The following is a 17,771-nucleotide window of genomic DNA, read 5'->3' as shown; positions in this document are numbered from 1 at the left end:
GCACGGATCAGCTCCAGGCATGACGAAGCAGATCTCGTCCTCTTTTGGAAGGCCAAACAAAGTAGCTTCGCTTTCACAACGAAGCACACAGCGTCTTCAGGACATGGCGGCAGCAACAATACTACAGCGAGAATAAAAGTTACTCCTCCTTTCTTTGCGTGAACATTTGGGCAGCATTATGCAAATCTTCCCACATCGTGACGTAGACATGTGGGGGCGTGTTAGAACGAGGCGTTTTAGGTAGGCGTGGCTGACTCTGAACTTTTATAAAGAATATCTCTTTGGATTTGAGACTTTAGTCTTTGCAACTTTTCAGATCTTCTTTATGCACCAAGAGCTTGTAACACTCCAAAGAGAAAGGAAAAATTGAAATCACATCATATGACCCCTTTAATAATGAAAATGATTTTTAACTGTTTTAGTTAACAATAACAAGGCACTTTTCAAACAACAGTGTTATTATAGTCAACTAAAACTAAAACATTACTTGAAATAAACTAAACTAAACTAAATTATTAAAAAAATTAATTAAGCTTTTCAGGCATCAGTTCTCATTTTATTTTAGTTTAAATTGATTTACTAAAATAACTAAAAGTTAAATAAAATAAATAAGTACACACACACACACACACACAAATATATATAAAACTATTAAAAATTACTATAAAAATCCCAAACAAAATTACTAATTAAATTAAAACAGTAAATATAATAAAAACAAACAAACAGGAAATACAAAAATAAAAACTAGAAAAAAAACAATACTAATTTAATGATATTAAAATAACGCTAGAACACAAAGTGTGGAGCTTTTATAATACTGATATACTGTATATATATTTATGTTGGCTTAAGAGCCCATGAAATTACTTGCCGAGTACTAATGGCACTCAGAAAACACACACACAGGTGCAGGTTCTATGTGTGAGAAGTTCCTGCTCTTTATTATCTTCTAATGGGAGAGAGGATTGGGAGAGGAGAGGAAAGGAGGTGGTCTTAAAAGCCACAGAGAGTTAATCAGATTAGCAACTCGCCGCCGTTTCCCTAAATGCTTTTAAATGTGTGTGAAATGAAGTGTGGAGAATGTCATAGTTGGCACACCAATCAAACAAACAAACATACAGAAGCACACAAATAGACAGCTGCCCTCTTTATGTTGGCTTAAGAGCCCATGAAATTACTTGCCGAGTACTATATAGTACTCGGCAAGTAATTTCATGGGCTCTTAAGCCAACATAAAGAGGGCAGCTGTCTATTTGTGTGCTTCTGTATGTTTGTTTGTTTGATTGGTGTGCCAACTATGACATTCTCCACACTTCATTTCACACACATTTAAAAGCATTTAGGGAAACGGCGGCGAGTTGCTAATCTGATTAACTCTCTGTGGCTTTTAAGACCACCTCCTTTCCTCTCCTCTCCCAATCCTCTCTCCCATTAGAAGATAATAAAGAGCAGGAACTTCTCACACATAGAACCTGCACCTGTGTGTGTGTTTTCTGAGTGCCATTAAGTTTTAATTAGACTGTTTCTGTTTGTACAGTAGTGCATACAAAGGGTATTAAGCTAATTTATGATGTATGCAGTGAAGGATGCAGGGAGATGTATGTTGGCGCAAAGGGAGATGGTGAAAAAAACTTGAATCAGCACAATTCATTTCCTCCAATTTCCAGCATGTACAATATTAAAGCCATTAAGGGCTGCTTCTGTCAGCGCATTCTCAGCAACACATTAGTTAGCGGCTGAGAGAGAGAGAGAGAGAGAGAGAGAGAGAGAGAGAGCAGGCGAGATGCCCAAGACGATCCTCTCCATCAAACAGAACACACATACTTGTCACCACAGTAACAAATGCCAATGCTTTCCATGCAAAAGAGCCTATTAGGCTTTCAGGACATTCCCTCCTACATGCTTGACAGGTCCGATTTTCCTGTTAATGGGAACATTTTGCAGACGGGCAGCTCTTTCATCAGCTGCTCTGTTCTAAAGTGAGGTGAGGCTTTGAGATGAGGCGGTCTGACCCTGGTCTACATATTAGAAAACACCTCAACAGAAAGAGTCCTGGATAGAAAGTAGAACAGGCTCAAAAATGGTTTGTGGAGACTGTTACTGGGCTGCTGCTGCAGTAGAAGTATAGCTGCTTTTTTAGCTTTCAATTAGATAAATCATCATTTCAACCCAATAGTAGTTAGTGAAAATGTGTAAAATCTGACAGAAATAAAATAAAATAGTATTGTTAAAGTATTTCAGAATGGAAAAGTGGAAAAACATTTTTTGAATAATTTTCACTTATAAGTGCCAATATGTCAATATATATAATAAACAGTAAAATGTATTTACATATATTTTGCTACTTATTTTAATGCAAAAAAAGATACTTCAGTAAGTATTTTTGAGAGATGAAGGAAACACATGACTGAATTTATAATCGACGAATCATTGAATTTATAGAACATATTCATTGAAATGGATAATTTGATCTGATCCACAGAAACAAACTGAAACCTAATTTTAGCGGGCAAATAAAAAGCATATCAAAATCACTGCAATAGTCTCTATGTTGTCTAATTGTATAATGGCATCAAAAATCAATACCATAACTTTATAAGAATACTGGTTATTTTCATAATAGCTACACAATGGTGTCCAATGGAAGTTAGATTTTCATGGCATCTTATTACTGAAGTGATAACCGTGAAGTCAAGAACATCGCATAACTGTGAACAAATGCGAAAATACAGAGCAATACATCTAGACAGATATGGAGAAAAGCCTCATGTGACTCGCACATGTGCAAACAGAAAGACCAATGTGCTGTCAAGTGCAGCTGTCGGTTTGTTTTGTGGTTATCGAGAGCGCAGTGCAGCCGTGGTGCAAACAGTCCAGGCCGTCACCCTGACTAAATGTTGTTTTTCCAGAAGCCTTTACAAATGGCCTCACAAGACAGGTGCTTTTCCAACAGCTTGACCTCTGACCCATGCATGCCAGTCAGCCAGTTTCTGAACTGTGATTTCATAACAAATTCCCCTTTCCTTACTGAATGAGAGAGCATGGTTTAGATTTTACACTGGAAGAAAGAGAACGTGATCAGCATGGCTGGTCCTCACTGCAGTATATTCTGCCATTTAGAAAGAAAGAGAATGTCCTAGGGACATTTTTAGCACTTTTTGAGAACTTCCAGTGTTTTGTGTGCTGCTTAGCGGGTTTATACAAAATAGATTCTAAAAAAAATTTAAAAAATACTACACCTGCATGGAAAACTCTATTTCAGAATGTCTAAACTTTTCAGTTCTGTTTTAGAATTTAGTTAATGTACTCAGTCAATCAGGCATGCATTGTTAGCTAACTATGGTATAAAGTATTAAGTAAGTATTAATGGTATCCATTGAACTCTATTGGTAATGACAGAGCTTGCGACCATAGTTGCTTTGGGAAACGCACCCTAGATTATAACTAATGATTTCAGCCATTACTTGCCATTTTTGTGTACAATTGGTATCAGATGGTCTAGTGTTGTGAAATAGTTGCTAGTAGACTTTCCTATCCAACTGCACCAGGTGGGGGATCAAGTAAGCTTTACTGTCTGCACTCCCATTGGTTGATAGCCACATTACATCGTTGCTTATCATGCATAAACTTGATGAATTAGATGCCTAACTACGTATCTACAAAATGTTGATTTAATGTTTTTTAAAGAAGCCTCTTATGCTCACCAAGTCTGCATTTATTTGAGCAAAAACAATACTATTTAAAAATATTATTACAATTTAAAATAACTGTTTACTATTTTATTCCTGTGATGCAAAGCTGAATTTTTAGCTACCATTACTCCAATCTTCAGTGTCACATGATTTGCTGTTTAAGAAACATTTCTTGTTATAATGTTGCTGCCGTTATACTTTTGTAACATTATTAATGCCTTTAATGTCACTTTTGATCAATTTAATATGAATACTTTTTTTTTTTTTTTGCTTAAAAAAATCTTACTCCAAATTTTTCGAATGATAATATATGCATCTACTGATTCAAAATGCGGATCATACAGATGTATAAAGAGGTTCTGAGATAGTTTGTCCTTATGCTATGACAGATTCTATCCATTTCACATCTTTAACTAATATACAGTAACACTGGCGTTAAAGACACATACATTTGCTCACAACCAGCAGTCTCTTGCCAGGTCTGGGTGATGTTGATTAGACATTATTGAGGCACCTGCAGGACTCTGCGACATGGCCTGGCTCAGTCTAAGGCTGTGAGCAGATGGTGCGTGTATGTGTATGCGTGTGAGCATGTAGCGAGAGTAAAAGCACTCTGGTTTTGCTTGGGGACTGGACCAACACCATGCGCGCAAGGTCATTTCAATGAAAAACTACTAGTGAAGTTGTTTACTCCTGATTTAAACATCAAAGCCTCCGGCAGTAGCCCAGTATACTCAAATTACACTGTTTGTACTCGCTTAAATAAATAAATGTGCTAACTGCTCAATTTCACGTTTTCAAGCATGCTTTCTCCACTGACGCCGTGTTCCTCATCACTAGATGGCACTGTGACCAAAGCCTGCCGTAGGAGAGGAGCGCCACTGGGTTTGGCCACTGCACTGCTCAGCTTTAACTCAAATCGATGGTTATTACGGTGTCCTTGGCCCAGTCGCCCACAGCAAGCATTCAGATGGGAGAGCGGCCAACGATTCCCCTTCTTCCATCTCCCAGCATCCACATATATGCCTCCATCTCCCTCAATGAATCCCTCAACACACCGGTGTTTACACACACTCAAAGCTGAATATAAATGACAGGGGTACAGCTGCAAGAGTCTAGTGTTATAGTGCTCCTTTATTATCTTGTTTATGAGGATAATGCCAATGTATTCATAAGGGGTTTACAGAGAGATCCTCTCTCTGCTGTGTGTGTGTGTGTGTGTGTTTGTGTGTAGGAGGGGTCAATCAGAGGAGTCTTGATAGAGCAAACAACGTACTGTAATTCCAGTCACCACCTGTACCACCCATACATCACATGACATCATACATGAAAGAGAGAGAGAGAGAGAGAGAGACAGACAGAGAGAGGGGGGTCAATAAGCCAGCGCTGTAATAATCATGCAATAAATCCGCCGGGTATTGATTCCCATTGTTTGTACAGCAAAATGTACATTACTCCATTTAATTTGATCTTCCCATAAAAATATAGAAACATGCTGTTAGTTATAGGCTGACTGGAAAGAGCTGATATCTATTAACTGACCCCCCCCCCCCCGCCAAATATATTACATCTTTTCATTAATTGAAAAAGAATGCAAAACTAAACATTTTAATGACTTGAAAACAAACTAAATCAAAATAATAAAAATTTTACACACTTGCATGTGTGTGTGCGTGAATAATATGAGGCTCCTTATCTGTTCATTGTGCTAGATATATTTCTCTATGTTTTCTTCTTTGTTAGTATTTTTGTGATGTTCATTACTTCAAGGTTATTTTAGAAAATAAGATCCCATGGAAATTAGCTTTTGTTTTTAAAAATTAAAAAATAATAAAAATACAAATTCATTTAAGATTATACTAAGTATTAAAGTAAATATTAAGTAATAGTAAATATAAAGTAACCCAAATCACTAAAATGTATAAATATAAAGTAGAAAAATACATTGTAAATGTTTCAAATTTCATAACCTATACATTTCCTGAACCCTAAAAAAAGCTTACTTAGGGTGTGTTCACACTCGGCGACTTTTTTGACAAGGGCGCTTTTTTAGTAAAAAAAAAAAAGCTGGTAGCGTTTTGGTTACAAATAGCAGCCGAGGGCGTCTTTTGTTGCTATAACAACAGTTGCAACAGTACCCTAGTGCTGTGTGGTGCAGAAATGTTGAGAAAGAGGAAGTTGGCTTTTGCATTGGCAATGGGGAGGAGAATGTCGGTTCACAACAACGTTTGTGGGTGCACGACATTATACGAGGAAGGAAACAGTATGGTGCTTACAACAATTTAGTCCGATAGTACGATGTCTATCTACTGGCACCTTCTCCATTTTCCATTTTCTTATTGTTATGGAAACGACAGGCCTCGCTACTCACTTGTCATTGGTCAGCTGTCAAAAAGGCGCTTAACGTAGGGCATTTTTTTCAGAAAAGCTGAACTTTTTTCAATTTGAAAAGATGCTCTGAGCTGCAGAAAAAGACACTTACAGTGACCCTTAAAAAAGCGCTCAGGACTTTTTTGAAAACACAGTTTACTCCATAGGATTATAATGTAAAAAAGACGCTGACAGCTTCAAAAAAGACGCCAAGTGTGAACATAGCCTTATACATGTTTTTTTAAAGGGGTCATATGATGCAATTTCAAGTTTTCTTTCTCTGTGGAGTGTTACAAGCTGTTCGTGCATAGATAAGATCCTTAAAGTTGCAAAGACTAAAGTCTCAAACCCAAAGAGATATTCTTTATAAAAGTTAAGACTCGTCCACGTCCTCCTAAAACGTCTCATTTAAACACGCCCCTACATGTCTACGTCACTGTGTGGGAAGGTTTGCATAACGCCACTCAAATGTTCACGCAAAGAAAGAAGGCGTAACTTTGATTCTCGCTGTAGTACTGTTGCCGCTGCCGCCGCCATGTCGTGGAGATGCTGTGTGAAAGCGAAACTACTTTGTTTGGTCTTCCAAAAGAGGACACAACTAGAAATCAGTGGTTAAGTTGTATTTACAACACTGTTCCAGAACAGTTCAACCCAAATATTCAGATGTGTGCAGCTCATTTTACGGAGGACTGTTTCCTGAGCCTGGGAGAATAGCCTACAATGCCTGTTCACAAAGGCTGTTTCTATAAAGTGGGGCAATTCCAACTTTGCAAGGACAGTCTGGCGCTTCTGATTCACAGCCTGCAAGTACGTTTTCATATTTAAAGAATTTGCCATTGACGATTCAAACGCGAGTTTTGAGCAGTGTAGAGTAGCACTTGTTGTTTGCCGTTTCTCCGATCACAAATGCAGACATGGTTTTATGTTTACGTGGCGCGATACGCAACGCAACACGTTAAAAGACAGTATAAGTCATTATAATCTGTAATTATGTCCCCATTGGATGCAACAAATGCCTCATTTGTAATGGGTTTTTATTGGTTTTGTCTCGTCACACCGGGACACGGCATCACAATATGGTAAGGGGCGTAACATTTCCGTCACACGATTGGGGTATTCGGCCAATCACAACGCACTGGATAGCTGGCCAATCAGCGTACACCTCGCTTTTCAGAACAAGGAGCTTTGTAACAATCGACATGTTTCAGAAAGGCGGGGCATAGAGGAGCAACAATAATGTACAGTATGTGGAAAATAATGTGTTTTTTGAACCTTAAAGCACATAAACACATTGCATTACACCAAATACACAAAATAATGTTCTTTTTAGCAACGTCATATGACCCCTTTAAAACCAATTGGTTGAGGAGTTGTTTAGGCAAGCTGATTTTGAAATGATGTCGTTTTGCACATCCCTACTGAGAATATTTGTGTATTCTACCTGGCAAAATCCAGATCAGCCTCGCGTGACATGGTGATGTTCGTCAGGTTCTGCTGGAGCACAAAGATGTTTCTGCACATCTTCTTGATGCCGGACTCACTGATGCGCTTGAAGTACTGAGCACCGTTTATCAGAATACAAGAGATCAGGTGACCCAGACCTGCACCGAGACAGGAAGATAGTCAGAAAAGAAATACTGCTTCAGGCATCAGCTTCCTGTTGAGGCAAGAGGTCACTCACCCTCAAAGATATACTGAAACTTGTGCTGCTGCAGGGCGGCTCCCATCACTTCCTCTATGGCACTGATGTCCTTATTCAGCTTCACCACCAGGGGGTCGTAATCCATGCTGGCTGCATTAGCCACGATGGCGTAGTTGCCTTGTTTTGCCAGAGGGATCAGATAATGGAAACAGTGGACCCTGATGGGGCAGAGACGACAGGCACGGAATGACAATTACCAGTTGAGACAGATAAGAACTTTCCTGAAGCTTGAGATATGACTTGTTTTAACTCACACAGGATTTCACCTCAAAATTAATAATTTTAACATGAAAAAGTCTTTTCATCAGACTTTCCTGGAAAACCGCAATTAAGATGCCTTTGATCATGTGAACTAACTATTTTCACATTTGGTATATTTTATCCATTTTTTATTTTAAAAGGGAGTTTGTATTAATGCCCCTGTATGACATATAGGCCTACAGTATTAAAGGGATAGTTCACTCAAAAATGAAAATTTTATGTTAATCTGCTTTTCCCCAGGGCATCCAAGATGTAGGTGACTTTGTTTCTTCAGTAGAACACAAACGAAGATTTTTAACTCAAACCGTTGTAGTCTGTCAGTCATATAATGGAAGTGAAAAGGAATCACGGCTTTGAGAGTAAAAAAAAAACACACAAACAAAACCGAATTAAACTCTGCGGCTCGTGACGATACATTGATGTGTAAAGACACGAAACGATCAGTCTGTGCAAGAAACTGAACAGTATTTATATAGTTTTTTACCTCTGATTCACAACAATGTCCGAACTGTCCTGAGCGCATTCGCGTCTTCTTCTTGCTTTACAGCGGATCGCAGACTTATAAGTGTATTACCGCCACCTATCTTTCAAATGGACCATTGACACTCCTAATTTAGATTGTAGATAGAAAAAAACCCCGACATAAATACTGTTCAGTTTCTTGCACAGACTGATCGTTTCATGTCTTTACACATCAATGTATCGTCACGAGTCGCAGGGTTTAATTTGGTTTTGTTTGTGTATGTTTTTTTGACTCTCAAAGCCGTGATTCCAATTCACTTCCATTATATGACTGACAGACTGCAACCCAGACTAACCCTAACCCTAACCCGGTTTGAGTTAAAAATCTTCGTTTTTGTTCTACTGAAGAAACAAAGTCACCTACATCTTGGATGCCTTGGGGGTATGCAGATAAACATCAAATTTTCATTTTTCGGTGAACTATCCCTTTAAGGTCAAAATAATAAATAAATAAATAGAATAAATAGAACAACTAATTAATATAGATTATAAATAAAATATTATGTATAATGTATCAATTTATAAAATAAATCACACACATATATAATATTATGAATATTACACACACACACATATATATATTGTATTTATTTGTTATAACACAAAATATAAATTATACATTATACACACACATTACAACCACATATACTAAATGTTAATATAATAATACATTTATTAATTGTATTATGTTTCAATAACAAAAAACAACTTATGAAATTTTTTTCCAGATAATAAAATCTACTAATTTCCCCAAAATTCTGTTGGAAAATGTAGAGCATTTCCACATAATCTATCCTCAGGGTATTACCACATAATCTAAATTACCATTAAATGTAAGAAATAATGAAAACCAGTTTGAACGTGTGAGTTATTGATATCATTTGCGAGTAGTGTTAATGGCACTCTAGACTGTCATCGGTCCTCAGAGAAATGCCAGATGCTGGTAGTGAATATCTCGCTTCACTCTATAAAGGCTGAATGAACTGGGATGATGGAATGTCCTGTGAGCAGGTGCATGTGTGTTTGGGGGGTACAATCTGTGAAGTGTTCATGGACTAATAAACCTGGGTATAGGTGTACAAAGAAAGAGCATTCTTGAGACAGAAAGAGAGAAAAGGTGAGACGGAGAGGTTTCCATAATGGCCTCCAACAGCCCTGCAATAAACCTCCCTTTTCTCATTCAGCATTAGAAAAGCTTTAAGCGAAGCCTGCCCGCTACCAAACCATAAAGCCTGCATCCTCTTCTTCTTACCTTCTCTTATAGCTTAATTTACCCTCAAGTACTGTCAGGGGAAATTTGCTTGATGGAAAAAGTCAATAACGCGTAGCATAGGAGCCACGAGTTATTGTTTCATAATCATAAACAGGATCACATAATCTAAATGATATCAGAGAATAATCAGGCGAGCAAGAGGGAGGGTCTGTGGAGGAGAGTAGCAGAGTGAATGACCCATTGGTGCTCTTTTGGGCCGGGCAAACTCTTAGGAAGATTTAAAATTACAGCCCGTTTAATTCTGATGGAGATGATGGTCTGCAGCATTAAAATCTGCAGCATTTAAGTTGTTGTTTGTATGAAGATATCTTAAGACTTGTGCATGGATTCCTTCTTTTAGATTGAGATGAAGTGGTCAGACCTACCTGACCTCCAGATGAAGTACCAGAAGGCAGCGGTCAGCGATGTCCTGGAAGGATCTGGAGAGGTCAGTCAATGTCTGAAGGATCTGCTCTCGATTGCGGACGTTCTCGCTGTTCACCTGAGCATCTGAGCCTGGGGATACACCTAGACAAAAGAATATAAAAAGAGAGTCTGAGCCATAAAGCAAAACAGAAAAACACATTTATAGCCAATAAACCAACACCATGCGGAAATACTTCCCAGACTTCCTAATAAGTAATGCCAACAAATTTACCAAGCACATGTAGGTATGGTGTTCTGGTGTCAACATATTTTGGCCATGTAGTATTTGTTCAGTCACTTGCATAATTCATAAACACCTAGAATAAATTCATATGGAAACATGAAATTTTGATGTAGAAAGACCTAAATAGTATTTTCTCATAAAACATACTCCAATAATGTTTATTTACAACTTCAAATAATAATTTTTTACAGTGTAGTCAATGTGATACAAGCACACATATGGCCACAGGATAACTATCAAATGGAAAAGTGTGTGTGTGTGTGTAGGACACTAGGCGATCAATGAGGCACGAGAGATGGCGATGGACACTGACTTCCTGTAACTCTCTGCGGCATGTCTCTGCACTTCTGAAGGTCACATTCGCACACACACAAATCTCACGGTATGTAGAGAAGTATGTGTGTGTGGACGTGTTTGCTGTGCTGATGGATGCCGGTTTGCTCACGTAGTGGCTCTGGGCCCCTTGTGTTTGCTCAGGAAAATGGCCAATGCTATTGAGCAATTATATATATACACACAGACCACAGTCAAAAGACATGAAAAGAGCAGCAGCACTTGCGTATGTGTGTGTTCATTTGGTAGTTAATTACTGTCTGTCTATAACTCTTATTAGAAAAAAGGTTTGTGGGAGATAAGAGTGTGTTTGGCATGGAATGATTAAAAACGCTTGAAGACAAGAAGTGCAAATATAGCAGTGATGACCAGGTGGTAGATTAGAGGCACTGGTTCACTGAGGACTGATATGTTATTCCAGAGAGCACAGAAAATTCCCCTGATGTGACATCCCATGGATAACAGAACTGTCAAGCCATTGTAACAAGCAAACAGCCCATTTTAGGTCTATTTGGCAGGGTAATTAAAACTGAGTACCAAATCGGTAATTATATTTTTCCCAAAATGACATTTAAAGAGTTGTGCTCACCTAAAATGAAAGTTCTACAATAATTTACTCACATTCATATAACCTGTATGACCTTTTGCGGAACACAAAAGGAGATGTTTTGAAGAATATTTATGCTGCTCTTTTCCTTACAATAAAGGCAGATGGAGATACTGTGTGTGAAGATGCTAATGATACCAAGTGACACCGGTTCATGTTGTGTGTCTCATAATCAAGGTTGAATATGTAGAGGCATATATTCAAGAATGAGGTTTGACAGAAATGGCAGTGGTGATGAAGCTTACGAGTAGGGCTGCTCGATTATTTGATTATTATTTCGATTATTTTTGGAGTAATCACGATTATTTAACATGATTATGAGTGGGCCACATGACCAAAACTTTATGAGAGATTTATTTAAAGATACCGATATATTTATTAAATATATTTTCTGTAAATAAGGTTGCTATTACATCTATATTTTTAGATACCAGCGAAATGTCACAATTCTCAATATCACAGCAGAATATTAGGGTAACTCCTAAGTTAAAAAAGTATAAGTCTTCAAAAATTATTGAAAACAAATTAAACAGTCAAAACAAAAAAGCAAAAGACAAATACAATTGAAAAGAGGATACAAATGAAACTAATTTTTTATGCAAGTGAAGTATATAGAGAACGCCTACTACAGAAATTGAACAATCAAATTTAAAAATAAAACGGCATAGTCTTCACTGTAAGAACTAAACTTTCTTTATTTCTTATTAAAGCTATAAATGTCCTTCAGTCAAGAGCAGTGAGTGATTTTGTCTTTTGTTGTTCGATTAATATTAAACACAGTCGGCAGCAGGAATATTAGCCTGTTGTCACTTTAAGAGATGCACAGATCCAATTTACTGTTACACACGCATTTTCATTCTCAACTGTTTACGTTTATTTAGCACATAATAGACGAGGGTTTACGTGAATAATCACCAAGCACCGCATTTTGACAAATCTTTACATGTATTTGACCGTTTAGGCACACACTATAAGATAAACTTTACTTGTCTGTGTTCTGTTTCGTGTGGGAGCGCATGCACAGAAAGTTGAGGAACAGTTTAAGTTCTCTTTTGCACTTTTAAAAAACACAAATAAATCTAATAAACTTTAATAAATCAAGCACGTCCCATTTTGCGAAAGTCACGTTACATGATTTTACTGATTTGCACGTGAAGTTTGTGAAGGGGGTGGAATGGGGCACAATAATCGTTTTATCTTGATTATTGTATTTTCATAATCGTTGGAGGCCGAAATTGAAATCGAAAGTGTATTTTGATTATTTGCACAGCTCTACTTATGAGTTCTTTACATAACTAAACAAAACTATCATTTGGCTTTGAAAGACTTGAAATACAGCATGCAGGTCAAATAACCTACTATTACTACACTAATATATTCTAAATTACTATCATTTTATGTTTAAATAATTTAAATTTTTGAGTGTACTATTTGTTCAATTTAATATTTTAATAAAGTAATTGTATGTACATAAAATTTACTTTAATTCATAATATATTATTTATCATATTTAATAATTTTCAATGCCATTTTCAAACAAAGCTAATACAAACTACTTCACAGCTCTCTATGAAGCTTTTAATCATTATCTGCTTTTGCACAGCCAGCCAAAGCAAAACTGTTCTACCAGTTGGGTGCAACCGAAAAATGCTGTTTATTTAAGCCAGTTCATCATTTTAGTGAAATCTGGAACTTCGCCTTTCATAAACAGCATGATCCAGACATCCAGAGTGTTCTGCAAATCCAAAGGAAGCCAATTCTGCACGCCAATTAACCTGCATGTTTGCATTATGCAGTTAGTGTGAATTCTATCCATGTGTAGAGCTGTTTGTCAAGTTGTGTGTTTATTAACACATGTGTGCTCATGTATACACACGCCAACTGTCAGCGAACGACTGAGTGCAGCGGCATGTGGCAAAGAATGGCTGCTCTGCTGAAAGTCTGTGTGTGCCAGGACCCCCTGCCCCAGACCCCCCACTGGGGGTACGAGAGAGAAATGGGGCCTGCTGTCCATCGCCTCCGAGCTCGCCCTGCTGCGATAGTATGATCAAGGCCACGCCACATGAGGCGGCCAATTTAGAGTCGCAAACAGACTCACTGAATGTCTTCTTTTGTCTTCCTTTAACTTATAGGCTTTTACATTTTTTTTTATCGGAGGCTGTGTGCTTGCGTAGATGTGAGCCTGTGTGCGTGTATTGGGCTCATTCAATTATTTTCAAATCCTATCTCGCCTAAGCGTCTGTTCGATGCCATCTGTGAGAGGGTGGCACTCATAAAGACAGAGAGAGAATGAGAGAGCAGAGATCAATCATTTGCTGATACCCTTCTTCACGGCTACGTCCCACTGGCTGTCAGGGTGAAGTTTAAGCACAGCCCAAAAACTGCTGTTGAAAAACTGCATCATCTCGCCGCACACCTCCCACCGGCTGTTAAACACAGCGCTCTAATAAACAAGATATCTGACCTCTGCGGCAGCGGAGGGAGAGGGAGAGAGACAGAAGCCTCATGAATGATGCATGTGATTGGCTGAGAGCGTTAATTATTCGGCTGCAGTAACAGCGGTGACATCTGCATGGGGAGAGCCAAGCTCTGTCTGCTGGTGACCTTTGACCTCACTGCGTCAGCACTACGACTTGCCGGTTAAGCCTACAGGACAGGACTTGAGAGGAGGGAGAAAGAACAGAAAAACAAGTAGGTGTCTTCGGTTAAAGCTATTCCAGAAATTAAAGTGTGTCTGTGTGTATCCGCACACATTATGCTAATAGATGGAAAGCAGACCTTTACTGTTGGCGATAAAGGTACTTTAAAAAACTCCAAAAACCAACAGATCGCTTGACCCAAGACTCACTCTAAAGGCTATAAATGCTCAAAGCTCTGCATCTGTTCTGCGATATGAGAGCTATCGGACGATGGATTTGGAAGCATGTGAAAGGAAGAGGGTTGTTTTGACAACAGTCTTAAGAGTTTTGTGTTTTGTTTGTCTAGCCAAGGTGGGTATAAGTTGGTAAAAGGTCTAAGGCATAAGTCCAATGGTCAGAGATTAAATCCTGAAATAAAACTCAACCTGTGGCTAGAGTACCTTTAAGTAAAGTTCACTTGGTGGCCATCTTTTCTAGTTATGTGAGTATAGCTCCTATATTTACATGAATAAAGAATAGTGAGCAGTGCAGTTTTTCCCATTCAGTTCTCTACAAATAGTCTTTCTCCTCACACCATCTCTGTTGGGGCTTCCTGCTCCTGCTGATACTATTGACAGTTTTGGCCCATGTTTTTTGCTTTATTTAATATTAAAAACAGAACAAGAGGAGTGATGTTAGTGAGAGTTGGAATCTGTCTGACTGTTGCTAGGTTGCCATCCACATAATTTTGTGTGCATTTTCGGATACTGTATAAAAAAATAATTTTTTATTCAGTAAAAGATAAATTTGTTGGCGCCGATAGCCTAGTGGGCAGTGGACTAGGCTATCGAGGACCTTTCCCGATCCCACTCCCCTCTCTCTCTCCCACTTTGCTTCCTGTCTACTCTACACTATCCTATCCTAATAAAAACAAAATGCCAAAAATAAATCTTAAACATTTTTTTTTTTTTCATTTTTTCAATATTAAAGTTATATGTAAACTATGAAGAGAACACGTGTGCTGAATAAACGTGATTGAACCAAAAAAAGTAATGTTAACAAATAATTAATAATATCATCTCATAGCATCTCAAATTCATTCTGAAATGCCGGAGCAAAAGCCTGTTATCAAAATGATTGGCCACTATTACCTTCAAGAAGTGTCTGACACGTTGTCGCTCCAGACATAAGGCATCTACCACCGATTGCTAGCAAAAAGTGTTTATCCAAGTAATGCATTACCTTTAGCAAAAGAGCCATAGTGGCTTTTACTTTTTATTTTACACCAGTTTATGAGACTTTAAATGGAAATGCTGCATTATCTGTGAACTGTTGCTATATTCAGTTTTTAATTAACAGCATTCACATACACTACCATAGCTTCTCTAATATTTCATCTGAATGTACTGTATCCATCCAAGCAGCATCTTAGGTGCATGAGATCTGAACACTCAGAGAGTGAAAAATACAAATAGCGTTAAGAAAAAAAGCCCAGATAGACACACAAGGGAGAACATATAGAAACACAGCTAGCCTTAGAAAACGAGGCCGCAGATCAATTTGAGCAGGATTCTGTGTTACGAAAAAGATCCCAGATGGTCAATGAGACGCAAACCCTCAATGTCTTCATGACCAATCAAAGCCCATCGATTTCTACCCAAACAGCAGGTCCAAGACTGAAGAACATATCCTAGTGCCAAATCAAATTTCGATTACATTAAGATTCAACACCATGACGCTAAACAGCAGGATTATTACACGCATCTTATCGCAGAGGTCCGCGTGTTTGTTTTAGCAGAGACTGGAGGGATGGAGATCGAGCAATGCCACGGATTAAACTCACTGAGACAAGGACAAGGTCTCACTGTCTGTCTGACAAACTGCCGTACGTTCTTTGTTTAATACTTCTAGTGCACAAATGCCACATCAGGGTGGTCACAGGTGCATGAAGGATGTCTTTTCCTGACCGCGGTGGGCCTGTGTTTTAAAAAGACAAGGGCAAAAGAGCTCTTTCTCTCTCTGTCTAGGAACTCTCTTCACTCGATCCACTTCAAAGCTCAGTCTCTGGTGGTGAGACGCTGTTTAATCTCCCCCACATTACACTGGCAAACGTGTATTAGTCTGCAAGACAAGACAGGAGAAAATGACTTGTTCATACCTGACTGGCTCCATAATATAAAATCCAATTTAAGGGGGGGGTTACAGAGATAAGGGTTTCCGTCGGCGATGGTCCCATCAGCTCAGCAAACACTAAATAATGAACAATGCTGAAGCTGTCCCACCATGATAAAACACTCCATTACGGCTTCTGCACAGAACTAATGGTAATTACACCACGTCCTCCACCGCGCTCTTATTGAATTTTTATCTGCTCCGGACGCGAGTCGCTCTGAAGCAGTCTTTACCCAAAAAACAGAAATAACAATAGTTTTAAAATAGCTTATTTACAGATTTTAGTGAAAGAAGTGGAGGAAATTCTGAAGGTATTGTGTGAAGTTTCACCGATGTGGCCACGGTGTCGTTAGAAATGCAGAGCTGAAGTTTCATTGAAGTCTGGAAACTGAATATTCTCAAGTCACTGTAACAATTTATGAAAAAATACAGTTCTTATTTTGAACTAATTAACTATATTCTATCAGTTCTGATGAACTGGCAAAATACAACTGGGCACACAATGAGGTCTACAAGTTAGAAGACACTGGGATTTCAGTCTAATTTACAACTGGAAATACATAGTACATTTAAAGGGATAGTTCACCCAAAAATGAAAATTTGATGTTTGTCTGCTTACCCCCAGGGCATCCAAGATGTAGGTGACTTTGTTTCTTCAGTAGAATACAAATTATGATTTTTAAGTCCAGCCGTTGCAGTCTGTCAGTCGTATAATGCATGGCAATGGTAACAAAATCTATGAGAGTAAAAAAAACATGCACAGACAAATCCAAATTAAACCCTGCGGCTCGTGACGACACATTGATGTCCTAAGACACGAAAAGATCAGTTTGTGCGAGAAACCAAACAGTATTTATGTAATTTTTTACCTCTAATACACCACTATGTCCAACTTCCTTGAACGCGTGCATGGCATCCGATGCGTGAGGTGTGTACGCGCTCTGGCGTAGTTTACGTTAATGGGTGTGTTGATATCCAGCCGAAGAGCAATCAACCATAGCTTCAGGCGAGCAGGTTCAGAAGTTGGGAATACGTGGAAAGTCAGCACTCCCGAATGAGTTCGCGCGAGAAAACTTAATCTTTTAGTTTTAAGTCGGTTTGAACAATCTGGATAAGTGCAAGTACAGGTGCATCTCAATAAATTAAAAGAGGACTTTGGTCCACTGTGTTTTCTGAAGTCCACAGTCAACGCAGCCATCTACAATGACTGTGCACTGTGTAACCAATGAGTGACGTATATGCACGAGAGATCACTTCCGGCGCTTGCGTAAACTACGCCAGAGTGCGTACACACCTCACACATCGGATGCCGTGCGTGCGCTCAAGGAAGTTGGGGGTAAGCAGATAAACATCAAATTTTCATTTTTGGATGAACTATCCCTTTAAGGATTATGATAAAAACAAACAAAACAAAACCAAAACACAAAAACTAAACGAAAAAAAACTGTTACGACTTAAAATTAATGAGAAATATTGTTTGAATAATTTAATATAATTATTTAAATTAATTAAAATAAAATGAACATGTAATTATTGAATGTAATTATTTAAATATATATATATATATAT

The 17,771-nt window shown here is 38.3% G+C and overlaps 1 protein-coding gene across 1 annotated transcript in view; it reads right to left on the bottom strand.

Annotated features, from left to right (window-relative positions):
- Positions 1-17,771, bottom strand: part of LOC107555552 (exocyst complex component 4-like) — a 137,141-nt gene that overhangs the window by 5,728 nt on the left and 113,642 nt on the right. The window contains exons 15-17 of the mRNA XM_016238381.1: positions 10,189-10,330; positions 7,747-7,925; positions 7,507-7,666 (exon numbers count right to left, since the gene is read on the bottom strand). Coding sequence (XP_016093867.1) covers positions 7,507-7,666; positions 7,747-7,925; positions 10,189-10,330 — 481 coding nt within the window. The remainder of the gene's footprint in view (positions 1-7,506; positions 7,667-7,746; positions 7,926-10,188; positions 10,331-17,771) is intronic.

Source organism: Sinocyclocheilus grahami, unplaced genomic scaffold, assembly GCF_001515645.1.
Source record: "Sinocyclocheilus grahami isolate Dianchi unplaced genomic scaffold, SAMN03320097.WGS_v1.1 scaffold537.1, whole genome shotgun sequence".
NCBI classification, from domain to species: Eukaryota; Metazoa; Chordata; class Actinopteri; order Cypriniformes; family Cyprinidae; genus Sinocyclocheilus; species Sinocyclocheilus grahami.
This window is presented reverse-complemented; position numbering and strand designations above follow the sequence as displayed.